This window comes from Sorex araneus, chromosome 3 (genome assembly GCF_027595985.1).
Source record: "Sorex araneus isolate mSorAra2 chromosome 3, mSorAra2.pri, whole genome shotgun sequence".
Classification (NCBI taxonomy): Eukaryota; Metazoa; Chordata; class Mammalia; order Eulipotyphla; family Soricidae; genus Sorex; species Sorex araneus.
The window spans coordinates 190,113,314-190,135,297 of NC_073304.1; the positions used below are offsets into that span (position 1 = coordinate 190,113,314).

The 21,984-nt window shown below is 49.4% G+C and overlaps 1 protein-coding gene across 1 annotated transcript in view; it reads left to right on the plus strand.

Moving 5' to 3' along the window:
• Positions 1 to 4,565: 4,565 nt before the first annotated feature.
• The window catches only part of TRPV1 (transient receptor potential cation channel subfamily V member 1), a 29,248-nt gene continuing 11,829 nt past the window's right edge, over positions 4,566 to 21,984 (plus strand). Inside the window, exons 1-14 of the mRNA XM_004604963.2 lie at positions 4,566 to 4,846; positions 5,360 to 5,526; positions 5,603 to 5,755; positions 6,148 to 6,288; positions 6,576 to 6,874; positions 8,380 to 8,559; positions 11,054 to 11,212; positions 11,762 to 11,857; positions 13,372 to 13,442; positions 16,084 to 16,249; positions 16,662 to 16,728; positions 19,478 to 19,824; positions 20,288 to 20,415; positions 20,941 to 21,056. Of these exons, the coding sequence (XP_004605020.2) occupies positions 4,566 to 4,846; positions 5,360 to 5,526; positions 5,603 to 5,755; positions 6,148 to 6,288; positions 6,576 to 6,874; positions 8,380 to 8,559; positions 11,054 to 11,212; positions 11,762 to 11,857; positions 13,372 to 13,442; positions 16,084 to 16,249; positions 16,662 to 16,728; positions 19,478 to 19,824; positions 20,288 to 20,415; positions 20,941 to 21,056 (2,371 nt within the window). The remainder of the gene's footprint in view (positions 4,847 to 5,359; positions 5,527 to 5,602; positions 5,756 to 6,147; positions 6,289 to 6,575; positions 6,875 to 8,379; positions 8,560 to 11,053; positions 11,213 to 11,761; positions 11,858 to 13,371; positions 13,443 to 16,083; positions 16,250 to 16,661; positions 16,729 to 19,477; positions 19,825 to 20,287; positions 20,416 to 20,940; positions 21,057 to 21,984) is intronic.

The following is a 21,984-nucleotide window of genomic DNA, read 5'->3' on the forward strand; positions in this document are numbered from 1 at the left end:
ACAGAGCAGGAGGCAAGGCTGCCAAGAAAGAATACAACTGATGGCTCCTGATACGTCAGTGCCCTCTTGTTGGGCTAAGAACAGGTTTTATTTGTATGTTATGGTGGATTTTGAGCTTCCTAGCATGCTTGTTTGGGGAGTGTCTTATAGGGCTGGCACTTCTAGCTTCTGTTTTCCTTTTTATAAAATTGATGATCTTTGCAGTTGCCAAAGATTCAATCCAGGGCTTTACACATGCAAGACAAGTGCTCTACCACTGAGTTACACTGCCTCTTCTCCCAGAGCTGGGGCTTCTGATCAGAAGAAGATTGCCCCACCTGCCAAGTCCAGGAGCTAGAAGGGCCCAGTCTGAGGCTGGTGTGAGGACTGGCATTGAGTTCTCTGAGAGGCGCTGAGCCTTCAGAGAGCTGGCTGACTACTGGCGGGTGGTGGGGGGGGGGGGCGTTGCAGAAATGGAACAGGATGCCTGAGAGCCATCCCAGGGGCCACTTCAGAGCAACCCTGTGGCTTTGCATGCAGTCAACCTGGGTTCGAACCCCAGCATCCCATATGGTCCTCCAAGCACTTCCAGGAGTAACCCCTGAGCATCGCCTGGTGTGGGCCCCAAACAAACAAACAAAAAATCTTGTGGCCTCTGCAAGCTATAAAATAGCTTAGTGTCTCCTTCCTGATTATGAAAACGAAGGGAGTGGATGCTTGAAAGGACTTTGCATGGCACAGACTCTAACAGGTCAATGAATTGTGCCCTCCCCAACCTCCTTTCAAATGTCCACAGGCTCCCCAGGCTAGGAACAGTCCTGCACAGGAAGTCCGCATCCCAGTGCAGACTAGCTCTAGTGACCAGGCTTCTTCTGAAGCTCCTTACAGCATTCTAGTGTCCATGCCACGATGCCCACAGCCTGCTCCTTGGCACTGGAAGCTGACAAGTCATCATCTTCTTCAGCATCTTCCTCCTTCTGAAGCCTAAGCCACAGCCAATGCTCGATTTCTGTCTTGGGTGGTCTCTGGGTTCTCTCTGTGTCCCCAGCATGGTACCGGACCCCTAGTGGACCCAGTGGATAGGTGTTGCTTGATGGGATGAGTGGTTGGAGACTGTCTGAGTTTCCAGGAACACTTCTCACTGCAGGTTTCCCTCTGATAGATGCATCAGAGATAGACTCAGGCCTATGAAAGCAGAAGAGGAAGGAAGTTGGAAGGCTGGTTGTTCTCTTCTGTTCACAGGGCTGGGAGATTGGGAGCTTTGGGGCTGCCTCTTCTCATCTGTGTTCCAGGGATCTGGGGGCATATTGTAGCTGAATTCTTGCCCGTGTCCTGGCCGTGTGCTCTGAGCATTCACTGCTTGACCTTTCCCATGAAACAGATGGGCCTTGAAAGAAAGGCCTCCAGCGCCACGGAAGGCTGTTTTCTGGAAGTCAGCCAGGACTGGAACATTAATGTCCTCAATTTCCTTCAGAAACATGAATGAGGAGGGTCTGTATCTGATTTCTCCCATTCCTCTCAAAGTAATTAGCATTTTCTTTTTTTTTTGAAAGATCAAATTGTTTGATTTAGCGTTGGTTTGCAATACTTAGTGGATTTCAGGAGTCCAGCTTCAGCCCTATCTTGTGTCTATCTTGCTGCACCACCAACAATGTTCTAATGCTCAGTGTTCAATGTTCAATTGATCTCCCGTGTCCATCCCTCCCACCTGAAACTCTCTTCTCTTATGACCTCCACATTTTTCTCGACATCTGAGCATGATTTATTATGGGGGGGGAGGTTGACTTTACTTATAGTCTACATATAAATAAAACCACCTGATGCTTTCACAGTCTGACTTATTTCCCTGAGGACAACCACTTCATGTTCTATCCCTGTTGTTGCAAAAAGCATGATTTAACCTCTCAAGCACATTCCACTGAGGATATCACTATCACAGTGTCCTTGTCTAGTCATTTGATGATGGGCATTCCATGCCTTGGCTGGTTGTAAATAATGCAGTTATGAACATAGAGTTGCATGTATCTTTTTTAAAAAACTAGTACTTCCCTATTCTTCAGTTAATACCTAGGAGTGGTATTTGCTGAATCATATGGTATTTTTTGGGGGGAGCGCTACACCCAGTGATTCTCAGGGGTTACTCCTGGCTCCGCACTGAGGAATTACTCCTGGCAGTGCTTGGGGGACCATATGGGATGCTGGGGATTGAACCCAGGTCAGCCATGTGCAAGGTAAACTGCCTATCTCTCTGGCCCCAGGATCATCTGGCATTTCTCTGTTTAGTTTTTTCAAGCGATCTCCATACTGTTTTTCACACAGAGGCTCCATCTGTCTACACTTTCACCACTAATGTCCAGGACTTCTTTCCCTCCACATCCTGTTCATTCTCTTAGGTGTGAGGTGGTATCTCTGGTGGCTTTGACTGGCATTTCCCTAGTAATAAGAGATGGCAAATATTTATAGTGTGCCTTATCCCCTTCTTTGGAAAAAATTGCCTGTTGAGATCTTCTGCCTATTTTTGGACAGGATTATTTGTTTTTGTTGTTGACCTACATGAGTTTGTTATATATTCTTTTGTTTTTATATTGTTTTTGGGTCACGCCTGGTGATGCTCAGTGATTCTGACCCTACACTCTGACCCTACACTCAAATTACTCCTGGTGGTGCTTGGGGCACCATATGGGCTGTCGGGCATTGAACCTAGGTTGGTCACATATAAGGCAAGCTCCCTACTTGCTGTACTATCTCTGTAGCTCCACAGTTCCTTATATATTCCTGACATTACCCTCTTGTCAGACAAATGATGTGCATATATTGGGTGGGATTATTTTACTATAAAAAGAAAACGTAGCTTTAATCCATAAAGAGATGGAACAGGCTTGGATCCAGGAGGAGGGAATAGCACATGAAGGACAGAGATAGACAGACAGACAGACAGACACAGACACAGAGAGACAGAGACAGAGCAACAGAGAGGGGGGGGAGAATAAAGAAATCGAGGCGAGTCTAGTCTTGTACAATGTACACTGTGCTCTGGTGGCATCAGAGATGGGGGTGGGGAACATTAAATGGGACCACTCTGGAGAGTGAGGGCCAACAAGGACCATGGATTTGTGGAAGAGGGAGATGTGAGAGGTGGTAGGATTTGTGTTAGAGCAGAAGGATGAAAGGCACCCCAGGTGGAGATCATAAGGAGGCAATAGCCCCTGATGTGTGGGACAGATGGATACTTCCCCACACGATGGTGGGAAGGGTAGGAGGTGAGATTAGGAAGGGAATGGAAATAGTATCAACACCAGATTGCTAGCGCTAGCTTTCTCCTTATCTCCCCATGTGTTGGCCAGGAAGGTCTAGCATCCCCAAATCACTTCAAGTACAAAATTTTAGAGATGCTTGAAATATGCTAATTTCACAAAACTCTAAAGATATGTAAAATGTCACAAAACCGAAAAATGTGCAAAAAAAAATCCCCTCTTAGCTCAGTGCTTGCAGCAGCCAGGTTGAAGGCAAAGGCCTCTGGCTTATGGCTGACAAGGAATTCCTGGTTCACAATTGGTCTGGGAAGTATAGGCTGGAAGCGGGCTGGTCTCTGCCAGCCATCCTGCTGGGGGTGTACACTGCTGGCTATTTGAGGCTGAGCTGTTCTCTGGGTTCCTCCCTGCATGCTTAACCAATGGCAGCCACTCCCACTATTTCTCTTGTTCTCATTTTGGAGGGAAGCCGAGAAGGGCTTTCATTCCACTCTGCAAATGAAGTTACTTAGGTCTGTGAAAAGAAGCAATCAGGGGCCAGAATGATAGCACAGCAGGCAGGGCACTTGCTTTGCATGCAACTGACCTGGGTTGGATCTCCAGAATTCCATATGGTCCCCTGAGCACTGCTAGGAGTGATTCCTGAGTACAGAACCAGTAGTAACCTCTGAGCATTGCCAGGTGTGTCCCCACTCCCCCCAAACCCCCCAACCAAGAAACAAAAGAAATAAATAAAGAAAAAGAAAAGAGAAAAAAAGAAAGGAAGGAAGGAAGGAAGGAAGGAAGGAAGGAAGGAAGGAAGGAAGGAAGGAAGGAAGGAAGGAAGGAAGGAAAGAAGGAAGGAAGGAAGCAATCCATTTGAGTCTCTTGAAATCTGACCGCTGTCCATGCCTGGAGGTTGATGCCCAGAGGGGCTGCTAAACCTGTTAACATCTGGGGTCTCTTGTTTTTTGTATTTGTGACTGTGGGTCACACCTAGCACTACTCAGGGCTTACTCCTAGCCCTGTGCTCAAGGATCACGCCTGGCAGTGCTTGGAGGACCATGTGTGAGGCAAGGATCTAACAAGGGTGGCATGTGCAAGGCAAACGCCTTAAACCCGCACTATTTCTTCAGTTTCCTGGGTCTCTTGGGTTGAAGGAACAGCACCTCTAAAAAGTTCTATTCGGGGGAGCTAGGGGAAGAAGCAATAGAAGCTCTGGGGTGTCCTGTTTCACAGGGCTCTTTGCCTGAGAACACGCAGGGGTTCAGGTCAAGTAGGGTTCTAAGTGGGAATGAACCTCATCTTCGTGGCTGCCTGCAGGTTATCTCTTGAGCCATGGAGGGTCTTGCAAGGATGAAAAAATGGGAGAGTTCAGACTTTGAAGAATCTGAGGACCAACCCCAAGAGGACTCCGGCCCAGACCTTGTGGATGGAGACCCTAACTCCAGGCTAGCTGCAAACAATCCCCACAGCCTCCCCAAGAACCAGAGCCAGCGATTTGGGAAGTGTGACTGGGAGGGAGCTTCTGCCATCGACTGTTCACATGAAGAAGGCAAGTTGCCATCCTGCCCAACCATCAGAATCAGTCCTGCTATCATCATCCAGAGGTCTACGGAGGGCCCTACCTACTCCAGGTAAGCACGTCTGGAGCTGGACTCCCGTCCCTAGTTCAGCTGGTTCAGATTCCAGCCACAGCAAAACCTGTGGTGTGTGAAGGTCCTGAAGCCCAGGAGTCAGAGAGCATCTGAGTCCGCTGGTCCAGTCCTTTGAGCATCTCCCTGTCCTCAGAAGCCTCTTTTATTTAGCAGGGGCCATCCAGAGCCTGGCCTGCGTCTGCTCCAGGCTGCTGCCTCTGTGGTCCCAGGGTTTGAGATAGGTCCTGAGTCAAGAATTGGCTGGGTAACAGAGGAAATGGTGGTGGTAAGGGGTCCCCATAAAGGGCATAAAGGGTAGGGACAGAATGGCGGTGCACTTACCTTCCTGTTACATCAGTTGCCCAGATGCTAGGCTGGATGGAGAGGTGCCTATTGCATCCTGCTTTTTAACTTTTTTCTTTGTCTTGAGGTTTATACTCACTGATGAGTTCTGAAGACCTGGGGGCTGGGGGAAGAGCAGAGTGTGAGATGAGAGTGTTTTCTGACCCACAGGCTGCTGCCCCAGAATTCGGTCCACGTGGGGACCAAGAAGAACCTCCAGCTCTATGATCGCAGGAAGATCTTTGAAGCTGTGGCCCAGAATAACTGTGAGGAGCTGGAGAACCTGTTGCTCTTCCTGCAGAGGAGCAAGAAACACCTCATGGACAGCGAGTTCAAAGGTGGTCCCGAGACAGTGGGCTGCCTGGGATGGCTGGGCTGTGCGTGGCGCTGGCTCTGACCCCCTTTGTGTTGCAGACCCGGAGACGGGGAAGACCTGTCTGCTGAAAGCCATGCTGAACCTGCACGACGGGCAGAACGACACCATCCCCCTGCTCCTGGAGATCGCCCGGCAGACCAACAGTCTGAAGGAGTTCGTCAACGCCAGCTACACGGATAGCTACTACAGGGGTGAGGGGCAGCTCTCCAGGGTCCACCACCTGCAAGGCACTGGCACTTCTGGGTGAGGCTGAGATTTCTATTCCCTGTCCCAGGCCCTGAGCCAGCACCCTTGGTCCCAGGGCCCAGCTATCCCCTGTTGGCTCAGTTTCTCCTGGATCCACCCTCTGCTGTCATGGTGTCCTTTGCTCCTTAAAGTCAATCTCTCACTTGGCTCTTTCTCTGCTCTTGCCTTTGGGTGAGTTTGATCCCCTCAAGTTCTCAGTCTGTTCCCAGGGGTGTCTGGACATGCCAGGCTTCCTTTGAGGATCCTGACTTGGCCTCCTGGGGGATGATCCAGCACCTTCTGTGTGGGACCCCCCACGGGACAGGGAGCACCAAGCCCACGGCATGCATCCTCACAGGCCAGACGGCGCTGCACATTGCCATCGAACGGCGGAACATGGCTCTGGTGACACTCCTGGTGGAGAACGGGGCAGATGTCCAGGCTGCAGCCAATGGCGACTTCTTCAAGCAAACCAAAGGGCGACCCGGCTTCTACTTTGGTAGGAGACAATGCGGAGGCAGTCTCTCAGCCTTTCTGTTTATTTCTTTGGGGCTCACACCTACTCCGGGCTACTGCTGGGGTGGCTCTTGGCAGTGCTGGGGGACCACGTTGGCCTGGAGATGGAACCGGGTCTCCAGCCCTTTGAATCATCCCTTGGGCCTCCTGTGCAGCTCTTTGATGAGTCTGAAGGTGGCGGTGTGGGACAGAGACAGAGGGAGCTGGGGGTGGGTCGGTGATCTGCACAGTCGCTGCCTGAGGCCCACCTTGTGCCCCTGCCGGCTGCAGGTGAGCTGCCTCTCTCCCTGGCCGCGTGCACCAACCAGCTGGGCATCGTGAAGTTCCTGCTGCAGAACTCCTGGCAGCGGGCGGACATCAGCGCCAAGGACTCGGTGGGCAACACGGTGCTGCATGCGCTGGTGGAGGTGGCTGACAACACGGCCGACAACACCAAGTTTGTGACGAGCATGTACAATGAGATCTTGATCCTGGGGGCCAAGCTCCACCCCACGCTGAAGCTGGAGGAGCTCACCAACAAGAAGGGGCTGACGCCGCTGTCTCTGGCTGCCAGGAGTGGGAAGATCGGGGTAGGGAGGGGGCTTTGGGGGATGGGGAAGCCCCTAAGTCTCCCAAGGGGAGAGTTTTGTTTGTCTTTTAAATCTTTTAGTTTAATTTTATTAAAATAATTTTTTTGTTGTTCATTTGTTTTGGGCCACATCCAATGATGCTCAGGGATTACTCCTGGCTCTGCACTCAGAAATGACTCCTGGTGAGCTCAGGGGACCATATGGCATGCTGGAGTTGAACCCAGGTTGGCCACGTGCAAAGCCAGTGTCCTACCTGCTGTCCTATCTCTCTGGCCCCTGTTTTTAAAAATTTCATAAGACACTGTGATTACAAAATTATTCATGAGTGAGTTTCAGGCATACAGAGTTCACACACCAGTCCGTTCATTAGAGTCTGCTCTCATCCACCAATGTCCCTAGTTTCCTTCCCACCTCCCCAGTCTGCCTCTATGACAGAGATTTTTTTCTTAAACATTTTTATTGAATCACTGTGAGATAGACCCTTACAACGCTGTTCACGATTGGATTTCAGTCATACAGTGTTCCAACACCCATCCCCCCACCAGGGTACATTTCCCAGCATGAGTGGCCCCAGGTTCCCTCCCATCACCCCCCACCCCCACCAACTGCCTACCTCTATGGCAGATGCTTTTTTCCCTCTCTCTCTCTCTCTCCCTCTCTCTCTCATTCTTTCTCTCTTTATCCCCCCCCTCTCTGACAGATACTTTTTAAATTAAAAGAATTTTGGGGGGGTTTATAATACTATTAAAATGGTTTCTCATGGACACAATTCCAACACGACCCTTAAAAGATATTTAGGCACTATGATTTATTATTCCGTTACTGATAGGGTTTCATAGCACATTCCAGCTCCACACCCTCCCCAGAGTGACTGCTTCCCTCACCATTGTCAGTGTCCCCCTCCTTGTTCCAGCCCTTCCCCTGGGGTCTGCTTCCTACTGAAGGCCTAAGGGGAGAGTCTGGGTAGGGCCAGCTCATGCCGAAACACGGCCTGTGGCTGATGTCTGTTGCTCAACAGAAGGTTGCTGGTGGGCGAGGCAGTGGGAAATGGAGGGTCAGGGATGGCTTCGTCCCAGGGGGATTTTCAAAGCTGTGTCTGTTCCTACTGAGCCTCTGAGGGTGAGGAGCCTGGGATTTTTGCTTGCTTTTTTCTTGGATTTCCTTTTTCATTTTCGTCTGACTTGAGGTTTTCTAGAATAAATCACTGCAGTCCCTTACCACAAGATGGGAAGCAGGGGCCCAGGGGTGATCTGTCACGGATCTGATGGGGTTGTAGGGGGTCTGAGGAAGTAAGCAGCTAGATCTGAATGGTGGCAGGAAGATCCTGGGTGGGGTGGGTTCTCCAGACACTTGGGTGGGCCTTCTCCTGGGAAGCAGAGGTATTCCCTGAGCCGAGAGGGGTGGAGGGTGGGGGGGAGAGGGGTGGTGTTTGCTGGGTGAAGATGAAGCCTGTGACTGGGCTCAGGACTGACCTCTCACAGGCTCTGCACCCCCGCCCCGGGCAGGTCCTGGCTTACATTCTGCAGAGGGAGATCCGGGAGCCTGAGTGCAGGCACCTGTCCAGGAAGTTTACCGAGTGGGCCTACGGGCCTGTACACTCCTCGCTCTACGACCTGTCCTGTATCGACACTTGTGAGAACAACTCGGTGTTGGAGGTGATCGCCTACAGCAGCAGCGACACACCTGTGAGTGGGCTGGACTTAGGAGGGCTCCTGTTTTTCTACCCCAGTGTCCCCCACCCTCTGGCAGACTCTGTCCTTTTAAAAAAATTTTTCAAATTTATTTATTTTTCTTGAATCACCATGAGACCCACAGTTACAAAGTGGTTCATAGTTGGGTTTCAGTCATACAATGCTCCAACACCCATTCCTCCGCCAGTGTACCTTTCCCACCACCAGTGTCCCCAGTTTCCCTACCACCATTGCCACCCCCCATCCCCTCAGCCTGCCTCTGTGGCAGGCACTTTTCTTCTCTCTCTCTCTCTCTCTCTCTCTCTCCCTCTCTCTCTCTCTCTCTCTCGGGCATTTTGGTTTGCAATATAGGTACAGACAGGTTATCATTTTGTTCCTGTACCTCTTTTCAGTAGCAGTTCTTATCCAGAGTGATCATTTTCTACTGTCTTTGTTGAGGACACTCTGAGGACAGAGTGTCTGTCCTTTTATCTTATTATATTTTATTTTTTTTTCTTTTTGGGTCACACCTGGCAATGCACAGGGGTTGTTCCTGGCTCTGCACTCAGGAATTACTCCTGGCGGTGCTCAGGGGACCATATGGGATTCTGGGAATCGAACCCGGGTCGACCACGTGCAAGGCAAACACCCTACCCGCTGTGCTATCACTCCAGCCCCTGTCCTTTTATCAATGAAAATCTGCTGCCTGGGGCTGAGGCCTGAAGGCTCATATCTCATTTATTCTCTCTGAGGGCTTTAGTCACACAATAGGTATGAAATGATGTCCCCAGGACCAGAGAGATGACCCCAAGGGCCAGAGCACATGCTTTGCATGCTGCAGCCCTAGATTCAATCCCTGGCACCATTACGGTGCCCTGAACAATGACAGGAGCGACCCCTGAGCACTGAGCCAGTAGCAGTCCCTGAGAATCAGGGCCTCACACATGGGACACATAGGAGACTGTGTCACAACAAAGCCTCATCTCCTGTTCCTGTTGTCCTTCCTTCCTTCCTTCCTTCCTTCCTTCCTTCCTTCCTTCCTTCCTTCCTTCCTTCCTTCCTTCCTTCCTTCCTTCCTTCCTTCCTTCCTTCCTTCCTTCCTTCCTTCCTTCCTTCCTTCCTTCCTTTGTTCCTCTCTCCCTCCCTTTCTCTCTCCCTCCCTCCCTCCCTCCTTCCCTCCCTCCCTTCCTCTGTCCCTCCATCCCTCCCTCTCTCCCTTCCTCCTTCCTCCCTCCCTTCCTTCTTCCTTTCTGAAGAGCCAGAGCAATAGTACAGTGGGGAGGCTTTTGCTTTATACATGGCTGATTGGAGTTCCATCCCTGCATCCCATATGGTCTCCTGAGCACTGCCAGGAACAATTCCTGAGCACAGAGCCAGAAGTAACCTCTGAGCATCGCTGGGTATGGCACTGCCCCCAGCTCCTGCCCCCCGCCCCCTCCCCCAAGACACTCAGCAGAGACATTGCTGGGGGAGATTGGGCTGCGGGTGTGGCTTGGGTTCACTGGCCTACAAAGGCTAAATGACCTGATTTGGGTCCATCTGCCTGAGAGATCTCCTTTGACCCTAAACCACACATGAAATGGTGCTGTTCTAGGCATTTGGTTCGCCCACTCCAAAAAGGCTTCTTGATTCTCTTAGCTCACACATGTAGGTAATCATCTACCTTGCCAGAAGGATGAGAGCTGGAAATGAGAGGTATAAGGATCCCAGGCACCCCTTTCTGCCTGCCTCCAACTTCTCTCGAGTGGCCTCATGCCTGGTTGTGCCTAGACCGGCCTCCTCCCATTATTGAGGGAATAAAAGGATGGAGGCTCTTGGGACAGGTGTTAGAGATAAAGGGCATAGAGTTTTGGGCAAGAGTTGTGAGCCCCTAAGAGTCAGCAGGAACTCACGATCGCTGGTCCACTCCCATTTCTTGTCTGTTCTCTGTAAGAGCCTGGGCCTGCTGGTTTGGGCCTGGGGCCCTCCAAGGCTGGACCAGGCATGGTGGGTGAATATGAGAGCGTGAGTGTGGTTATGCAAGCTGGTTCCTGGTGGGGAAGTGAGACTCCCCTCTCTCTTTTCCAAACCAATTATTTAATCTTATTTTTTAAATTCTATTTTTCTTTTGAGTGAGGAGGGCAGTGGGGCTCAGGGCTGGCAGTGCTCAGGGCTTAGTCTTGGCTCTGTGATGAGGGATCACTCTTGGCGAGGCTCAGGGAGACCATATGTTGTGCCAGAGATCAAATTCAGGTCAGCCACATGCAAGGCAAGTGCCCTACCCACTGTGCTATCACCCTGCCCCTTCTTTTAAAACATTTTTTTCTTTTTGGGTCACACCTGGCGATGCTCAGGGGTTACTCCTGGCTCTGCACTCAGGAATTACTCCTGGTGGTGCTCAGGGGACTATAGGGGATGCTGGGAATCGAACCTGAGTTGGCCATGTGCAAGGCAAACACCCTACCCGCTGTGCTATCACTCCAGCCCCAACATTTTTTTTTTTTTTAACATTTCTGTTTGCTCTCCTCAGAATCGCCATGACATGCTCTTGGTGGAGCCACTGAACCGACTCCTGCAGGACAAGTGGGACCGATTTGTCAAGCGGATCTTCTACTTCAACTTTTTTGTCTACTGCTTGTACATGATCATCTTCACCACGGCAGCCTACTACAGGCCTGTGGGAGGCTTGGTGAGGCTCCAGGTTCAGGGCTTGGAGGAAAGGGGAAGAGAGGAAGGACCTGAGTCTCCAGATCTAGGCTGAACCCTGGACCTCCAACTCTCTGGAGACAAGGAAGGGTCCCCAGGCGATCCTAGTCTGCCCAGGACTGGCATTTCCTCAGGTCGCCCCGGTGGCTGATGCCTCTGCTGTTCTCAGTCCAGAGTCTTAGTCTCAGGATTGTGCTAGGCTAAGTGTAGTCAGTCACTGAATGAAGATAGGGAGCATCAGGTCAGAGAGGACTAGGGAATGAGAGGTCAGGATGCAACCGTCCCCTGCACTGGATGTCCAGGGCATCATGGGACAGTAGAGGGTCATGCCTGTGCCCCACTGATTCTCTCATTTGCTCCTGGCAGGAATCCCTCTAGTAATGTCTTGTCTTCATTTGTGTCTCCCTGGGCTGAGGCGGAGTCTCCCAGACAGGAGCTGGGGCTCCCTCCCAGGGCTGTGTACCTGCTCAGTGTTTGTCAAACCAAGGCTGGAACTAAGGAGCGGCATCACTAACTTCTCTGCACCTTGCAGCCTCCTTTTGAACTGAAACACACTGTTGAAGACTATTTCCGAGTCGTTGGAGAGATTCTTTCGGTACTGGGGGGAGTCTACTTTTTTTTCCGTGGGGTAAGCACTTCTTTTCATGTTGTGAGTTTCTGCTGTCGTTAGAAGTCACAAGGCTAACTGGGTGTGCCCTCACACCTGAACTCACTGGACAGGCAGTGGCCCTGCTGAGTAGCAGAGAGGGTGCAGGTGAGAAGGTGGGATCTCAGTCTTTCGCAGACTTCCAGTGTTGGGGAGTGGGGTGGTCCTGCTTAGTGGGTTCCCACAGGCCCAGAGTCCGGGTTTCCATGTGACAGCTGATTACAGAGAAAGAGGGGATGTCTATTAAGGGATTGGATCTTGACCCATGACTGCTTAATAAATTGAAACTTTCAATAAACTGAAAGTTCAGAATAATAAAAGAAATCTGCACATATTGGAACCATCTTAACAAAAAACTCATAATACATATTCCTAGGCTAGTCTTCAAATATATCAGCAGGTGCCAGAGATCTAACCCAGAGCCTTAGACATGTAAAGCCTGGGCTCTACCATGAGCTACATCCCCTAAAATCCTGTTTCTGGAACAGGTTCAAAGGACCCATCTATATATTTTTTGTGACCCTAGGGATTGAACACAGATCCTCCCACCTCTGAACTACATTCCTAGTCAGTCTCTTTTTTGCACAGGGGGCCAACTATCTATAGATGAGTTAGAAATCTGAGCGCAGATTTGAGATTATTGTGTTTCTCTTCTAAATCCTTTTGATCTAAACTACACCCCACCCTGGTTTTCTCACTACCTTCCCTTTATGGAGTTTTTTCAGATGGTCAGACTTTCTTTACATAAACAACTCTCTTTATTTTTGCATGCACAGTGATGAAAAGTCACAGCAGGTAGGGCAGGGTGCAGAAAGCAGAAAGCATCTAGTTAATAAAGACAGGAGTAGTTAATAAAGAGGGAGGGAGAGGAAGATGTGTGTGTGTGTGTAGGAGAATTTAGTGGGTCCCAGAATGTTCATCTGGAAAGTTCCTATTGTGGAGATTGCCTATTTGTTTTTATTGTAATGCATACTTGAGGGAAACAAGGGATAAAAGCACAAATTAAAAAGACAAAAAAGGGGGCCGGAGCGATAGCACAGCGGGTAGGGCGTTTGCCTTGCACGCGGCCGACCCGGGTTTGATCCCCGGCATCCCATATGGTCCCCCAAGCACCGCCAGGAGTAATTCCTGAGTGCAAAGCCAGGAGTAACCCCTGAGCAGCGCTGGGTGTGACCCAAAAAGCAAAAAATAAATAAATAAAAATAAAAAGACAAAAAAGGCCCAGTCTCATCATTCAAACCCAACAATTGATAAATGTTTTGGATTTCCTTTCCTATTTTTGCTTCTAGGTATGCCTTCCCACTCTACTTTTCAGAATTTCTCCTGACTCAGTTAGCTAGCATTTCCCCGTTAGCCTGTCCCCTGCTGTTCCACTCGCATCAGCATCTGGGCACTCATGCTATGGTATTGCTGTTTAGGAAGCATTTTGGGTGCTCTCGCACCATTACCCACTCTTAATTTTTTTTTTTTTTGCCTTTTACTCTCTTTACCTGCAGATTCAGTATTTTCTGCAGAGGCGGCCGTCACTGAAGTCCTTGTTTGTGGACAGCTACAGTGAGATGCTATTGTAAGTGACGTTTGAACTCTACTGCCTCAGTAGTGGAGAGCATCTTTTGGCAGAGTCTAGGCCTAATATGTGAATGTGAATTAGTTGTTAATTGTTCAATAAGAGTTTGGTGAGTGAATGGATATAGAGGGCTCACCTTGTGCCAGATATCCAGCAGATATTGGGGAATGACAGACCCATTCCCAGACTCTTGGGGTGTTGAGTCTGAGTTATATGTTCCTTGTTCATTTTCCTTATCCATCTGGCATTCACTGAGTTGGCACTGGAATAATGAAATAAAATAGACTTGGTTCCTGTCTTAAAAGAATTTTAAATCTTATGGGGCTGGAGCGATAGCACAGCGGGTAAGGCATTTGCCTTGCACATGGCTGACTTGGGTTTGACTTCCAGCATCCCATATGGTCCCCTGAGCACCACCAGGAATTATTCCTGAGTGCATGAGTCAGGAGTAACCCCTATGCATCGCAGGGTGTGACTCAAAAAAAAAAAAAGCAAAAGAATTTTCAATCTTAGAGAAGAGTTTTTTCAGCTTTATGGCATTTTGGACTGCATGATCTTTTTTTTTTTTTTTTTTTTTTTTTTTTTTTTTTGCTTTTTGGGTCACACCTGGTGATGCAAAGGGGTTACTCCTGGCTCTGCACTCAGGAATTACTCCTGGCGGTGCTCAGGGGACAATATGGGATGCTGGAATTTGAACCCGGATTGGCCAAGTGCAAGGCAAATGCCCTACCCGCTGTGCTATTGCTCCAGCCCCTGCATGATCTTTTTGTTTGTTTGTTTGTTATTGTTTTGGGCACTGTAGTACTGTAGTCCTGTTGTTAATCGATTTGCTCCAGCGGGCACCAGTAACGTTGTAACATCTCCATTTTAAGACTTGTTGTTACTGTTTTTTTGCATATCAAATACTCCACGGGTAGCTTGCCAGGCTCTGCTGTGAGGGTGGGATACTCTTGGTAGCTTGCCAGGGTCTCTGAGAGGGACAGAGGAATTGAAGCCAGGTCAACCATGTGCAAGGCAAACGCCCTACCCATTGTGCTATCCCTCCAGCCCATAGTCCTTATCACTAGCCTCATATTATTGGTTCACAGATGTGATATTTTCTTTTGTCCCCCTAAGCTATTAAGATAATTTTTCATAGACTTTTTTTCAAGTTATTGGGTTTTTTTTTGCATGGACTTTCTTTTCAAGTTATTGCTTCCTGTTTGTTTTGCTCTCTTTCATATAAGAGGCTATTTTCAGGATATCTGGAAATCTCTAAAGTCTAATTAATAGTGATGAGCTGAATAGCTACTTGGAGGCTTTTAGTGTGTGAATGAGGGTTTTCAGTATTGAACTTTACTGAAGACTGGTCTAGACAAGCTGTTCATTAGAGACTGTCTAAAGTCAGTCTATTGAGTTCTTTCTTCCTGGGTTTGTGAGATATCATGGAGAACATCTTTTCACTGGAAGGAAGCAGTCGGGCTTCTAGTTTCTGACAACTAAGTAGAGAAGAGGGCTTTCTGCCATCTATATAGCACATGAACAACATAATTTTTTAAGATCATGCAGCAATACTTTTACAGGGGCCAAATGCCCTGTGTTTCATCTTCTTCAGAGGCAAAACCTCCACTCTGCATATTTTTTGTCCTTCACCTGCCCTCAGCATTGCTGAGCATTTGAAGACGCCCTGATGCAGAGAGTTGACTCTCAGCTTTTCTCTCTTCTGGCTTCAGATTTGACTTTCTTGTGTCTGCTAAAATAGTCTCTGTTTCCCCTGCACTCCAGATTCCAGGGGACTTTATTTGCCACCCAGCAACCTTTTACCTATTTCAACTACCATCAGTTCTTGTTTGGTCTGAGACTCTACAAAGGCAGAGGAAGACTTTTCCTTGGCCACAGAACTCCAGTTAATGAGCCGCTTCATTGATAGACTCATGTCAGCACACAGCTCCTCATGCAGAGAGGAGGGGAGGTGGTGGGCAGGGCCTTCAGTGGCAACACAGCCGGGGTCCCTGAGGAGGAGGCTTTGATGAACAAAAGATGTGAGGTGAATGGGTAAAGAGGGGAGCACTGAGCAGGTCCTGTGCTAGGATGGTGCCGATTCCCTCCACGCCGCCTGGGCCTTCCCCTCGGGCAGCCCCCTAGACTGAGGCATTGAGGTACATTTCCCCAGGCTGTGTTCCTGAATTTGAGGACAGGAGCTACGAGCCTATCTGTTGATTTTTAGGGAGCATGATCGGTCCCTTCTCACAGCTCCGTCTCCTAGAGTTTCTTGGTCTCCTAGAGTTTCTTTTGTCCAATGAGGCCATTTCTGGAGATAAGGCAGGGAGATAATCGGGGTTACAGCACCTATTCTTCAGTCTTTCATTTCTGCTTTTTAAGTTCCTATTTTCTCCTCTAACTCTTCATGCATGAAATACAATACACATATATATGGACAAGCTTTTTTTTGCCTGATATTTATACCCGTGACATGTAGAGAATAAGCTTTTGCACTCCTACCCTTCCATCTTGGGAGTGATGTTGCTTTCAGCCTCACCCGGCACCTACCCTGGCTTGGGGTTTCTGAGGACAGATCCAGGCAGTGGGAGCTGCCTTTTCTGAAGGGGTTCCTGGCTTCTGACATGCCCTTACACTAAACTTCCTGTCCTTCCACCTTCAGCTTTGTGCAGTCACTGTTTATGCTGGGAACTGTGGTGCTGTACTTCAGCCACTGCAAGGAGTATGTGGCCTCCATGGTGTTCTCCCTGGCCATGGGCTGGACCAACATGCTCTACTACACCCGCGGCTTCCAGCAGATGGGCATCTATGCTGTCATGATTGAGAAGGTGGGTTCCGTGTGGATTCCACAGTCTGTTCACTTATGTGTGCCTGGGGCAGGATCATATGACCTCTGTCCATCCTCAGAATTGACTGGGTAGGTGCAGGCTTCATTCATCATCCACTTTCCCAGTGAATTCCCCATGAATCGGATAACCTGGCCTTAAGCCAGGCTTGAGGGTTCACCTGAAACTTGACTCCCTCTACAGGTCCTCCTCACCCGTCAGAACAAAGACTGGGGCTGGGTGGGAAACTGAACAATGACTCCTGCGTGACACTGAGAGCCAAGGAGCCAAGTCCCTGTGCATGCACTCTGGTTTACTTGAGCTCTAGATGGACCTCTAAGGCCAGCAGTGTGGGTTTGCCTTGTGGCCCTCCCGGGCTTAGCCTTGGTTCTCACAGGCCTGCTCTCCCTTGCAGATGATCCTGAGAGACCTGTGTCGCTTCATGTTCGTCTACCTCGTTTTCTTGTTCGGGTTTTCCACAGGTAATGAACTTTGGGGGCCGGTGGAGGGGTGGCTTTCTGTTAACTTCAGCTTCAAGAGGTCTCCGCAGGGACTGTGGGTGAGGTGGGGGTTGTCTGAGGTCACAGAGAAGATGGACAAGGGACACATTGGAAACAGTAAGAGGACCTGGAAATGTGACTCAGAAAATGTTGGAGTAATTTTTGAGGGATAAAATGCATTTTGCTTAAAAGATAATGACATTTTGGGTCATTTATTAAATTTAAAATTTATTTATTTATTTATTTTGTTTTTGGATCGGACTGGAGTGATAGCACAGCAGGTAGGGTGTTTGCCTTGCAAGGGGCAGACCCGGGTTTGATTCCTTCATCCTTCTCGGAGAGCCCGGCAAGCTACCGAGAGTATCCCATCCACATGGCAGACCCTTGCAAGCTACCTATGGTGTATTGGATATGCCAAAAACAGTAACAACAAGTCTCACAATGGAGACGTTACTGATGCCTGCTCAAGCAAATTGATGAACAATGGGACGGCAGTGCTATAGTGCTACAGTTTTTGGGCCATACCCAGATGTGCTCAGGGCTTACTCCTGGCAATGTGCTCAAGGATCACTTCTGGTGGCATTTGGGATTCTGGAGATGGAACCTGGGCCAGCTATGTACAAGGCAAGCACCTTAGGCATTGTCCTATCTCTCTGGTTCCTGGATCATTTATTTTTAACTTTGAACTTGGACATCATTTCAGACTTTCATAAAGGTTGCAAGAACAGTCTAGATAACTCCTCTATAGCCACACTCCCCAATTTTTACATTTAAATGGACTTAGCCTTTCCTTTCTGCCTTTTGTTATTGTTCTGATTGGGGCTTGCACACACTTGTTTGTGAGGCTTGCCAGGGGACACCCATGTAGTTGTGGCACTTGCATGTGTGCTCACGACTCTTGAGTTGTGGCGTTTCCCACAGACACACTGCTAGTTAAGGTTGTATACTTGGTTGCGGTATTCGCATGCTTTCGTTGTGCTGCTTGCCAGGCTTCTCATACTCCAGCAAACCTTTGGCTGTAGGGTACTGGAGATCACGCCAACACTTGGTTATGGTTCTTGGAATCCCAAATGGCAGAGCTGCTAGGATCATGCTGGGTGCACGTGAGGTAGGGCTGGGAATTGAACTCTTGGTCTTCTGTTTGTAGGCAGGTACTGTCCTTCTGAGCTATCCCTGGACCCTAATTATGTATGTATTGTTAGCCCATCCCCAGCAGTGCTTAAAAGGTACTTCTGGCTTGGTGGCACTTAGCAGTGCTGGGGGGAGTCCTGCAAGGCAGGGGACTAAACCAGGTCACTTGCATCTAAAGCATGTGCTCCAGTCTTTTGAGCTATTGCCCAGACCCCTAATTTTGTGTTTTAAAAACATATTCCCTCAACACCACCCCAGTATTTTAATTAAAAAATAAAAAAAACTTAATCAAAAAATTTAAATTGAGGTGTTATGGTTTATAATAATATTATTCATTTGTCTTAGGCCTTCAATACTACACTCACCACCAGAGTGCCAATACACATCCCCATTGTCCTGAGGGACGTTTTTGGTTTCCACCCTCATCTGCCATCTCCACCCCTCCCCCTGCTTGGCAGTCAGTTCTTTTGACAACAGTTTGGGGTTTGCTTTCATTGGCCATTGGCCATTCCCTTACTTGTTTATTTATACTCCATGTGTGAGTGAGATCATCAGGTATTTGACTTCCTCCTTCTGACTCACCCCACTTAACATGACACTGTCCAGTCCATCCAAGTTGCAGTGAATTGAAAGAGTTCATCTTATCTTTGAGCTGAGCTGTATCCCATTCTGTTTATATGTACCATAGTTTCTTTATTCACTCATCTGTCACTGGACACTTGCCAATCCCATTCTTTGAAACAAACAAACAATAGTTTGGGAGTAAATTGCGAATAGGATCAGCTCATTATTACCGGTTCCATGGAGCTCTGGCACCTGGTCTGAAGGAAGGGGTTAGACCAAGAGGGTTATGCCATTTTCTGCTGTGCCGGAACTAGGGAGGCACAATTCCTCTGGAAGTTTTTGGGCATCAGACCGCTTGTGCAAAGAAGGGTGTGGATTTGGAAAGAGGCCTCTTTGCTCTGAGCTTCTCAGCAGTGTGGCCCTCAACTCTGAGGGGCACAGGTTGACAAGGTGTGGCTGCAGACCTCCGCTGTCAGTTCAGATCCAGGAGTGACAAGCGAGTTTAGGCACGTCACGCACTATACCAAGCCTGCATTCACATTGTACATTTATATTCATTTTAATGTTGTTTTTTAATGATAAAGTTGATATTGTACCAAAGTATCTTATGATGATCCTGATAGTTTTGAAGAAGGCAGTGCCTCTTTAAATGTCAATGTGGTATGTACCACCAGTGGCTCACATTGGAGGTGGCCTTTTTGTTTTGATTTTGAGGGACACCCCAGAAGTGCTCAGGACTAATTCATGTGTCTGTGCTCAGGGCTCACTTCTGGCAGGCTTCAGGACCATATGATCGCACCTGGGTCAGCTGTATGTTATGCATACTTTCTTTTCTGCCACATGGATGTGGCTTAATTAACACAAATTTCAGTATTATTGTCAACATATTAAATAAAATTTCCTACAAAGGCACTTCCTGGTTGAGCAGCTTTCCTGCTAAAACCCATCCTGTGGGGTCCGGGGGAGTATGTAGGGTGGGGTGTTTGGGAGAGGGTCTTGGATCCCCCATAGCTCTCCTCTGCTCCCTGCTCTGCAGCTGTGGTGACGCTGATTGAGGATGGGAAGAATACCTCGGAGGATGGGAAGAATACCTCGGTGGTGGTGGTGGACACCGCCCCGTCGTTCAGGCGAGGGACTGGATGCCGGTCCCCCAACAGCAACTACAACAGCCTGTACTTCACATGCCTGGAGCTTTTCAAGTTCACCATTGGCATGGGGGACCTGGAGTTCACGGAGAACTATGACTATAAGGCTGTTTTCATCATCTTGCTCCTGGCTTACGTGATCCTCACCTACATTCTCCTGCTCAACATGCTCATTGCCCTCATGGGCGAAACTGTCAACAAGATCGCGCAGGAAAGCAAGAACATCTGGAAGCTGCAGGTGGGTCAGTTGCTGGGGCGGGAGGCTCGGGTTGCTGTTTACTGTCCTATCCAGTTGGGTACAGGCAACCTAGAGGGGTTAGGGGACAGGGCAGGAAGCACTATGGGCTGGGGGGTTGGGCACCAGCCTGCCCTTTTGCTGACACCTTTCTGGCCCTTCTGATGGGTTTTCACCATCAATTAGTGTTCACAGCCACTAATTTTGACTGGGGCCAGTCTGAGGCAGGAGGTGGAGAACTCAACTCCAGGGAATGCCTACCTCAGAGAACTTTGGTCTGGGATGGTCTCTTAGCCTAGATTTAAGGGATAAGCCACTATGAGGCAGGCCCTGAGAGCTGCATTTAGCAACCAGCAGGGTAACGAAACCGCTGGATCAACTAGGAGGTGCTGGGGGTGGAAGAGCCTGGGAAGGGGCATTTTGGCAGCCAGAGCCAGACAGTGAGGGCACCCCCTGCCTTCCGCAGAGAGCCATCACCATCCTGGACACGGAGAAGAGCTTCCTTAAGAGCATGAGGCGGGCCTTCCGTTCAGGCAAGCTGTTGCAGGTGGGGTACACACCTGACGGCAAGGACGACTACAGGTGGTGCTTCAGGTAACCTCCATGCGGGAACCCAAGCTTGGGGAACTCTGGGGTTCAGCTCCAGGCTGAGGGACCTACCTCCAGCCAGCTCTGGGTTTCAGAGTCCAGTGCAGAGCTGGAGCATTGGGACCACCCCGGAGCTACTTGTGGGTAGAGAACCCACTTTAGAGCTCTAGAGCCAGCTATAACTCCAGGGGCAATTGCAGAGCTTAGCATGGATCTGGGGACCTGCCTGGAGCCAGCTGCAGTGGCAGGCTTGATTGCAGACACAGGGGACCCATTAGGAAATGAGCTCTCCAGAATGATCTTCCGGTTCTCCAGGTCAGAACCAAGGATTCATATCGAAAGTCCTGTGGCACTACAGTCTGATTCAAGAACAGCCTGCAGGGGCCAGTGCCCATTAAGCAGGCACCCTGTCTCTTACCACTTTAGCCCTTGTCCTTATCTCCCCTTTGATGGGGCCAAGCCCTAGACCTAGAAGCAGACCATGGCACCTCAGTGACCTGCTGCCTGCTCCCACTTTGCCTTGCCTTGCAGGGTGGACGAGGTGAACTGGACCACCTGGAACAATAATGTGGGCATCATCAATGAAGACCCAGGCAACTGTGAGGGTGTCAAGCGCACCCTGAGCTTCTCCCTGCGGTCAGGCAGAGGTGAGGTGTGAGGGAACCATGGCATGGAGGTGACGTGATGTTGAGTGAGTGAAGCCGTGGGGTCTCCTGCTCCTCTGTCCCCACAGCCTGGGTGCTGGAAGAGTCTCTCCCCGACCCATCCCCACAATCTCCTGCATGTTTGCACGTGCCCATACCTGCTGCCTGCCATTGTCCTGGTCCAGGCACCTGTCTGGAGTGCCCTAGAGGAAGCAGCTCAGCCCACATTTGCCACCTGGACAGCAGTCCTGTGTCCTCTGTCCCACTCCTTACATCATGGACTCAAAATAGGGTCACATGACCCTCAGCTGTGTGGGCACATAGACAGGCAGAGGAGGGAACGGTGGGAGTGTTAAAAGCAGAAAAGCCCCATGAAAAAACACTACAGACAAGAGTCCGTTAATAGTCACTGGCAATTGGGTCAGAGTAATAGTTAAGCAGGTAGGGTGCTTGCCTTGCACAAAGCGCACCTGGGTTTAATTTCGGCAACCCATACAATCCCCTGAGCCCACCAGGAGTGATTCCTGAGTTCAGAGCCAGGAATAAGCCCTGAGCACCACAAAGTGTGCCCACCCCTCCTCCACCCCCCCCCACCCCTCCCACACACACAATAAAAGCTTACTGGCAATCATTCAGCAGGAGCTATCAAATTGAAGGTCTACCCAAAGACATTTACTTATAAAGGAAACAAACTTAGTGGATATTGACCATGTTCTGAGCTGTAGTTATATTCCTGCACTGTCTTTATTTTTGTTTCATTTTAAAATGTGGTAGAGTGAAGCCTGGCGCTAATCTCAAGAAGGTCCCTTGCCTTGCATATTGTTGACCCAAGTTTGATTCCCGGCATCTTGAATGGGTCTCCTGAGCCCATCAGGAGTGATTCCTGAACACAGAGCCAGGAGGAAGTCCTGAGCATTGCCACTTGTGGCCC